Raw genomic sequence first — 8,988 nt, 5'->3', positions numbered from 1 at the left:
AGCTATGTAGGATTGTGCTTCTGCACTTTGCTTCAAAGACTAAACTCTTCCTCCTCTGTATTTACACACCAGAAAGTTTGTGCACGTGTGTGTGTGTGTGTACACGCACGCATGTACTTTATAAATGCACACGAAGCTACAGGTGTCTCCCAGGCGACTTAGTCTGGGGTTACAGGTGGCCCCTCAAGGTTGTCCTACCTAAGTCCGCTTGGAGAAGGACTCAGTTGTAGCCGGCTCTGGGATACCGAACCCTACTAGTACAGTAGCTCCAGGAACTTCAATAAGGACCCGTGGGTGGCCCCTCAACCTATACAAAAACCTATAACATCTGGGTTCCTCTCTTGTTTCCAAATCTCAGGGATCATTGGGGACCAGCTGCTACTGTCACGCCTGCAGAAGAAGGGAAGGCGCGGACAAGCTCCCAGCAGCCGTCTCCAGCCCACGGAGTCCATCTCTTCCTAGGCTAGGTAACCAAATCCAGACTAGCGTGGGCGAAGCAGGGGAAAGATCTCTCCCTTCTCACCTTGCATGGTCCCTTCTTACTCACAGGGTCCGGGAGCCTCAGCCCCGTCGCCCTGAGCCGCAGCGACGCCCCCAGGCACTTTCGGCCCAGGCTGGGCAGCGCGACTGGGCCACCCCCACCCCGGCACGGTGGCGCTCTGGGTTCCGAAGCCCGGAGGCTGGCTCTGAGGGCTCCCCGCCCCCCTCGCCCGTCCCCTGTCCTGCCTCCTGTCCTCCCCCCCGTCCCCGCCCCATCGCAGCCAGAGGCCACCCTGGGTCCCAGCAAGCGCTAGCTCCCGGTCCGGCTGCCCCCTCCTCTCTCCCCCACCCCGCGCGGGGGCGCGCTAGCGGTGGTGACGTCAAGGGGCGCGCGGTGGCAGCACCTCCCCGCGCGCTAGTTAAAAAGAAGAAGAAAAGAGGGAGCGAAACATGAGAGGCTGTGTGAGAAGCAGCAGCCGCCGACAGAGGAGACCTCAGCATCCTCGGGAGCCCAGCGCTGGCCCTGCCTCCGCCCGGCCCGCCGCCGCCGCCGCCCTTTCGGTTCCTGCTACTGTCTCACCTAAACAACTCCCATTGAGCGGACAAGCGAAGTTCCATGACTGTCTTCTTCTCTCCTTCCTCCTCCTCTTCCAACTCCTTCTCCTCCCACTTCCCAGCCGCTGCGGAAAGCCCCTAACCCAACTGACGCTGGCAAGGCTGCGGACAGTGTCGTCGGCACTTATCTCGCGGCTCCGGCTGCCCTAGGGCAAAGTTGCAGCGCTCTGCATCTTTCTCCCCCGCCACCTCCCTCGGCCTCTGGAGCGTCCCACCGCCCCGCAGCACTCCCCTGGAGCTGCGCCCTAGTGCCCTTGCTGGGCAGTGGCCTTCCCCTCTCGCATCCCCATCCTCCCGCGTCCTGCCACTGCTGCTCCGGGTAGACGATGCTGAAGATGCTCTCGTTTAAGCTGCTACTGCTGGCCGTGGCTCTGGGCTTTTTTGAAGGAGATGCCAAGTTTGGGGAAAGGAGCGAAGGGAGTGGAGCGAGGAGGAGAAGGTGCCTGAATGGGAACCCCCCGAAGCGCCTGAAAAGGAGAGACAGGCGGATGATGACCCAGCTGGAGCTGCTGAGTGGAGGAGAGATCCTGTGTGGTGGCTTCTACCCCAGAGTATCCTGCTGCCTGCAGAGTGACAGTACTGCATTGGGGCGTCTGGAGAACAAGGTAGGCGCTCGCAGAGGTGGCTCGCTGAGATGCTGGTAGCTGCAAGAGCAAGAGGCTAAACTCATTTAGATAGCTCTTATAACTTTTCTACGATGGTTAGGTGTTCTCGGTGTGTGTTCCTGGGAGGTGTGCAGATAACTCTCCCTATCCCTGGAGTCTGTTGTGGGGATGTTGGTCAAACTTGCCTATCTCAAGAGAGACTTTTCTGAGGTAGCCGCGTCCTGGACTGGGTAAATATTTTTTTTTTTTTTAAAAATCGGAGTTAACAGTATAGTTTGGATCAAATCGAGCCCTTGGTGAGGTGGAACTGTAAATTAGGGTAGCTGTGGTTTCCGGTTTATTTTTCTGGGGTAGAAAAGACTTGTTCTGTTTTCTCCACGTGCTCTAACTAGTGAGCTGCTTGGATTCTAAAGGTTATCGAGGTACTGTTGTTGGTTTATGATCCCAAGCCCAGGCTGCTGAAGAATCTAGCTTGAATGACAATGGTTAAACCAGCGGAAGGGAACTCCTGGTGTGTTAAGAACTCTGAGATTTTGCTGGAGCCTTCTGCTCAGTGGTTTCTCCATCTTGTAGCATTAGAAATCCAGGTTTTCGCCAGTACAGAGTTGTCTAGAAGGATCTTGTCTAGAAACTTATTTTTATGAGTGATGACATATGCACTTCCCATGCGTTGATTAGTTTAGCCAAGAAGTGTCTGCCCAGTGCGAAATGTCGTTGGTCTTGATTCTGCATGAGATTTTTTTTTACAGGGAATGGCTGTGTGTCCTCTGTGGGATCCTGTCATTAGCAATCACTTCACGGGGGATAGACAATCAGGTGTCTCTGCTCCCCCTGTCTTTGCCCATTTTAACTTTAATTAAGAATTCCTCTGTTACAACCCTGCAGTTGTCAAGGTCTGAGAGACTCAGAAAACTTGTGCTCCACTCTTGCTGGCTCAGGCATTAAAAAAAATGCCCAGGCTGAATCTAATTTTTATGCTCAGTTCACGGTAGATTTCACCCTATTATCATGTAAACAGCTCCTGCGAATCAACATATGTGTCTGGGTGGTACCTCTCACTTTGTTTTGTAACAAAAAGCCATATTGCATCATTTAATTTGCTCAAGTCATGCAAATAGGGAAAAAATCAATAGGACAAAAAGGGGTCGACTTATCCTCCTCCCCACTAAACTGCTGCCCACACACAGCGTCCTGTTGCTTATGGCCAAAGACTAACAACACCACCATTGTATTTGTTAGTTGGTTCACTAATGGGTGAAACTAGAGAACATCATTCTCTTTCAGTCCTCAGCTCTGTCCAAATGTTCATGCCTTTTGAGGGAGCGTTTGTCTAACTCGCTCTATTCCCAGATGAGTGGGAGCTGTCTTGCTGCAGGTTTCAGCTGCAGCCCGCTCTTTATTCTTACCATATGCAGCAGTAGCCTGAGATGCGGGGAAGAGATATGCCAGCATTTTATCCGCAACAATGTCATTAAGCCCCAGCCTCCTAATTGAATGAAGCTACAGAAACAGCTCAGTCAGAGCATCTTAAAGACTTCACCAGGAGTCCCCACCCCCACCCCCAAGGGGAAGCTCGGAGAAAGGTGTAGAAATATTTACTCACCATGGAGTGTCCCTGTGTGTAGTGTATGCTGTGATTATTACAAGGATCCAGAGACTACTGACCTCTTCCAGAAACGTGGAATGCAAACTTTGCTCTTACTATAGTGGAGAGAAGGGACAAAGGGGCAGACAGGAGAGTTAATAATCCTTCAGAGAAGCTACAATTTAAAAAAATAAACAATTCTTTAGGAAAGGTCTGCCGTGTTAGCTGTGCATATTCTTGTCTAAGCTTTTCCAGTCTCCTGCAAATTCCAGTTCCTTTGGAAAATGTGTCTGTATCAGGTTGGATTCTGTAGGCTCTGCCCCTCTATTGCGAGTGACTCACAAGCAAACAGTACCCCAGGTACCCAAGGCAAGAGACTCGCTACAGTCATGCCCATGGGTTCTTGACCTGTGTTCTCAAACTTTCACAGTTTAAATACAAGTGTTTCCCTTTACCCCATAAGTCTTCCTAGATTATAACATCTGTTAGGGTTCATTTCATAAATGTGTGTGCAAGAGGGATGATGGCACACACGAGCTGAGTCATTTGTTGTTGTTGTTTACAAAAAATTCCAGAAAAGATATTTGCATTTCTGCAACTTTTCAGGAAAAGTACTACAGTAGCTTTCCATCAGAGAAGAAATTTCAAAGACAAATAGTAAGAAAAAGGTCAGAAGACTGAGCATGCTCAGCTAAGCAGTTAAATCCAGTTGGTAGGCTAACAGACTTTCTTTGGTGAGCTAAAATTAAGTTCAATTCCTTAGGCTCCATACTAGGTTCTTATGTTTGAGTTTCCTGTAGGTTTTAACAATGTTAAGAAATGTAATGAGATTATTAACTATGATGAGACATGAGTGATGCCAACATTTAGTAGGTTATGTTGTCTTAGAAATTTTGCTGCAGATTCTAAATATAGCATGCTAAAAGTATCTATTTCTCATTAGCCAAGCTGAGTCTACAGCCCACCAAAATACCCCATTTCTAAAACTTAACTTGCAGAGTCTCTCTCTCTCTCCCTCTCTCTCTCTCTCTCTCTCTCTCTCTCTCTCTCTCTCCCTCTCCCTCTCTCCCCCTGCCTTGGTGGCTTCACAGCCAAAGCTGTCAAGGAATGGGTGAAGAGTAACTGTTTTCAAGAGTGCCTTTTACAATCATTTGTTTGCTCAGGCTCTCGCCGGGACAAAGGCTATTGTTGAACACATCCAACTAAACAAATAACTCATCCTGGGGTCCCTTTAACAGCTGCCTTCGTACAATGATCTATTTACATATTAGCCTAAAATTGAAACTGAACTCTTTAATGACATAATCCAGCACTAGAGTCCAGAGGCGCGTGTGTTCTGCCCTACAGCTGAACAGTCTTGGAGGCATGGGATATTTTAGAGATAGCTTTTCTGTGGACCAAGTGATCTTAAGGCAGCATCTGAATATACTGCCATGTATTTTCTACTTTTATCCCTTCATGAAACTCATGTGGGTGCTTCTTTACCCTCTTTGTTTGTACCGATTTCTCTGTTGATGCGCTGTAGCTGTGGGCTTTCTTCTGTCCCAGCACTTACCTTTCTTCCACAGATTTTACTTTCTCGTGGCTGAAGATAAAAGGACACGCTGCCAAACGTTACAGACAAGTCCTAGCCACAGCTTCGGTCCTTCCTGGGCTGGCTGTAATCATGTTCGCAAGTTTTACACGATTTCCAAAGTATATTTAGCTAAACCACTAGAACTTGATGACTTTGTATTTGGCTTTTAAAAATTGAAACAGGAAATTAACTTAAATTTCTTCTTAAGATTCATGGCAATGTGAGGTATTAAGTTAAGAACCTGTGTGCTTGGCATACACGTGTGGGAGGGGAGAAAGAAAGAAAAGATGGGGGGGGCACCCCCCCCCCCCAACACATACACCAGAACTCATCTGCCTAAACCAACGCTGTTGCTTGGGCTGAGTCAGTTTAATTGACTTCAGCAAGACTATTGGTTCATTGAAACCAAAGCCAGAATGATGGCTCTATCTATCTTCAAATAGGTGTTTATATTGCAGACCTCACACAGAGTAAAATGTTACCATCCTGCTGGGCCGGAACAGCGGCAAACCTTAACAAGAATACTATTCTACTTGATTTCAGATAATTTATTGAATCCTATTTGTGAAACTTTTGATGAGGAATCTTGTGGGCAGGACACAGTCCCAAAATCGTAAAAGACAGAATTCTTTAGGCACTAAGAGCAAGCTCTTCCCGAAGAACAGCTGGGAGAGAACATGCGACCATTCTGTGTCAACTATTAAAAAAAAAAAAGAAAGAAAAACAAAAAACTAGAAGCACGAATAGTCTCCATAAAAGCAAAGGTAATTGCAGCCTAGTTTTCAGGCAGCAGGAGTTGGCTTCGGGTCCCCACAGTTGTTTAGGTCTTGGAGGACTGCTGTATGTGAAATAAACAGAGCCAAGCGGAGCACTATTCATATTGAATAGATCTGGTGAGGATTCCAGGCTGGACAATAAAAGACATTGAAAACATTCTTGGAATGCAAACCCTAAGTATCTGGTGGATGTTTTCTTTTACAAAACTTGGACCATTTAAGCAATTGTCACTTAAACACACTGATAAAAATTAAAATGTAAATGCAACCATGATTAATAACTTTTGAATACTCTAAGTAGTTATAATACACATCTTTTTTTTCTGAACTTGAGCAGCCTCTTTAGACTGTTGAATACCTCTATGCAATTTGTTTTTAGGTTATCTTGTCCTTTTGATCTAGGGCTTTTATGACCCTGTGATATCATAATCCAGAAAAACAGAGGCTAGATTCTTTACTCAAATCAGCTCGACTTATAAAAGAAATACTTGTTTTAGAAAACTAAACAATTTTCTAAAATTTCAAACTTTTAATTTTAATACATTGTTCCAGAGAAATATTCAAGCAGATGCCTAGCTGAAAACAGTATAAAATCCATTTATGGCATTTTATAGTGTGGTTGGGAGGGAGATCAGTGATTGATTTAGATAGCATTAATTTTATTTCCCAGATATTAGGCTGATATTGTCCTCTATATTTATTGAAGGGTTCCTCAAGTCAGCTTTCTAAGTGAATACTGATGCTAAGATCTAGTCTACCTACAACTTATTAACTTGAAGGAATCATCAATCCTCCAGAATTAATCTTACTGAAATAAAGGACATATCATTGTAAGAATAGTAATAAAAGTCTTCTTTTTCATGAAAATTCACTACCTACTATATAAAAGCACTTTCATTAAACCCTGTGTTTATTCATGCATATAAAATGTCTAAGGAACTAGCTAGGAAGTTTTTCCTGGCTAAGATATAATGAATATTAAAAATGGGTCTTAAGCCCATTTGATTCAGTTTGGAATATTTTTATAGAACATGCAAGTGTAGGAACTTGCGTGGTACCGATTGCAGATTGGGAACAAGTAGAAATTTACCAAAATGCTATTTAAGTACAGTTTTGAAAGCCTATTAGAGGCTTTTGGAATTAAATGGATTTTTTTACCGATGACACAAAATAAGCCATGTCTTTAAATTACACTTTGGACACAGTTGGATAACGGTGTAGAATTTTCAAGGTAAATATGATTCAATATATGCTCTTGGGTAGAATAAATGAATCAAACATTCAACAGTCCATAAACATCTCAATTTTAACAGCACAAGGACAGAATCGCACACTTGGATCTGCAAAGGCAAGAAGTGCTTCCGTGTGTGTTTCCTTCTGACCTTAGTCTTTCCACCCTGGCCTCAAAGATAACGTATGTTCTTTTGAAAGACTCTATATTGTGACGTAGTCATTCTTTTTTTTTTTTTTCTTCCCTGAATTAGACTTTTCTACTTACATGATCAAAGGGGTGGGGGCTAAGAAAACCCAACAAAGCTCATTTTTCTCATGACTAACAAGATGTGTTTCTGATTTGTGGCTTTCAGATCTTTTCTGCCACCAACAACACAGAATGTGGCAAATTACTGGAGGAGATCAAATGCGCTCCTTGCTCCCCACACTCTCAAAGCCTGTTCTCCTCACCCGAGAGAGACGTCCTGGATGGAGATCTAGTACTTCCGCTCCTCTGCAAAGACTATTGCAAAGAATTCTTTTATACTTGTCGGGGCCATATTCCAGGTAAAAGGAAAAATACATAAGTTCAAATATTGCCAAGCCTTATAAGATAATTCCTCTTTAAGGCTTGTTTACAGGAGTTGTAAGTTGTGCTTCATGTTCCTATTTTACTTAATAGTTGACTTTTCCAAAGTCTTATGTTTTATTACTGTGAAAGAGAATATTACAATTTCAGATGAAAAACAGTACACTAACTTCGTTCTAAGTTAATATCTTGTTAAATACTAATACAAATGGTAAGTTTTTTGCACATTGGATTATCAGTATAACTTTATACATGCTGAGTTATTATCAGTAAAACCTCCTTTTCTTTTTCTCCCTCTGAATTATACCCCAGCACCAACAGATATTTCTTGTTGGAACCTTTTTTAGCTAACAAGGCCACTGCTTCCAATACACAGCAGGTATGGGATAAGAGGGTGCCCACTGGCTTTAAGATATATCGTTAGATTCTGGCTATTACAAACAATGCTGCTATGAACATAGTAGAGCATATGATCGCGAGGGGTGCACCCACACACTGAGACAATGGGGATGTTCTATCAGGAACTCACCAAAGCCAGCTGGCCTGGATCTGAAAAAGCCTGGAATAAAACCCGGACTCGCTGAACATAGCGGACAATGAGGACTACTGAGAATTCAAGAACAATGGCAATGGGTTTTTGATCCTACTGCACGTACTGGCTTTGTGGGAGCCTAGGCAGTTTGGATGCTCACCTTACTAGACCTGGATGGAGGTGGGTGGTCCTTGGACTTCCCACAGGGCAGGGAACCCTGATTGCTCTTTGGGCTGATGAGGGAGGGGACTTGATTGGGGGAGGGGAAGGGAAATGGGAGGCGGTGGCAGGGAAGAGACAGAAATCTTTAATAAATAAATAAACTTAAAAAAAAAGATATATCGTTAGATAAAGTGTGACTAAGAATGCCCCAAATAACATCGAACCAAGTATTTTCACATCAAATGACTAATTGACACCTTAGAAACACGATAAAATGGTGTTTTCTGGACAGAGGAGAAAAACTGAGCCCTGGAAGAACTCTCCCGCTTTAGCCAAGCTGTATAAAGAGAAGATGACAGAATGACTGTAGAAACTCTTCTGCACAAGGTGACAGAAAGATACCTGGTCACCATCACATTTCAGACTCTAATAAAGAGATAGATCCCAACATGGGCACCATCAGAAGTTTGTAACCTGGGGAAGGGAAGCTCAGTTGTAAACTACCTGCCACACCATCATAAAGACCTGAGTTCAAATCCTCAACACCCATGTGAGGGGGGAAAAAGACCTGCATAGACATACACTCGTTTAACCTAGGGCAGGGATCGTAGAGACAGGCCAATCCCAGGAGTTTGCTTCAGATTCAGTTTGATTCAGTGCAGCTGAGAGTGACTGAGGAAGATAACCTGTGTCAGTCTCTGGCTGTTACATTTATGAGTACACACACACACATACCCTATACACCAACAGACACACACACCCATACACATACCATACACACCAACAGACACACACACCCTACACACAAACAAACACACACATGCCCTACATACCAACAGGCACATACACATACCAT

The 8,988-nt window shown here is 44.5% G+C and overlaps 1 protein-coding gene across 1 annotated transcript in view; it reads left to right on the top strand.

Annotated features, from left to right (window-relative positions):
* The first annotated feature begins 814 nt into the window (after positions 1–814).
* Positions 815–8,988, top strand: part of Hhip (hedgehog interacting protein) — an 87,689-nt gene continuing 79,515 nt past the window's right edge. Inside the window, exons 1-2 of the mRNA XM_005345395.3 lie at positions 815–1,700; positions 7,224–7,416. Of these exons, the coding sequence (XP_005345452.1) occupies positions 1,422–1,700; positions 7,224–7,416 (472 nt within the window). The 5' untranslated portion in view covers positions 815–1,421. The remainder of the gene's footprint in view (positions 1,701–7,223; positions 7,417–8,988) is intronic.

The sequence above is a fragment of the Microtus ochrogaster genome, chromosome 4, assembly GCF_000317375.1.
Source record: "Microtus ochrogaster isolate Prairie Vole_2 chromosome 4, MicOch1.0, whole genome shotgun sequence".
Taxonomy (NCBI): domain Eukaryota; kingdom Metazoa; phylum Chordata; class Mammalia; order Rodentia; family Cricetidae; genus Microtus; species Microtus ochrogaster.
Note: the sequence above shows the minus strand (reverse complement) of the source record. Positions and strands in the feature narration are given on the sequence as shown.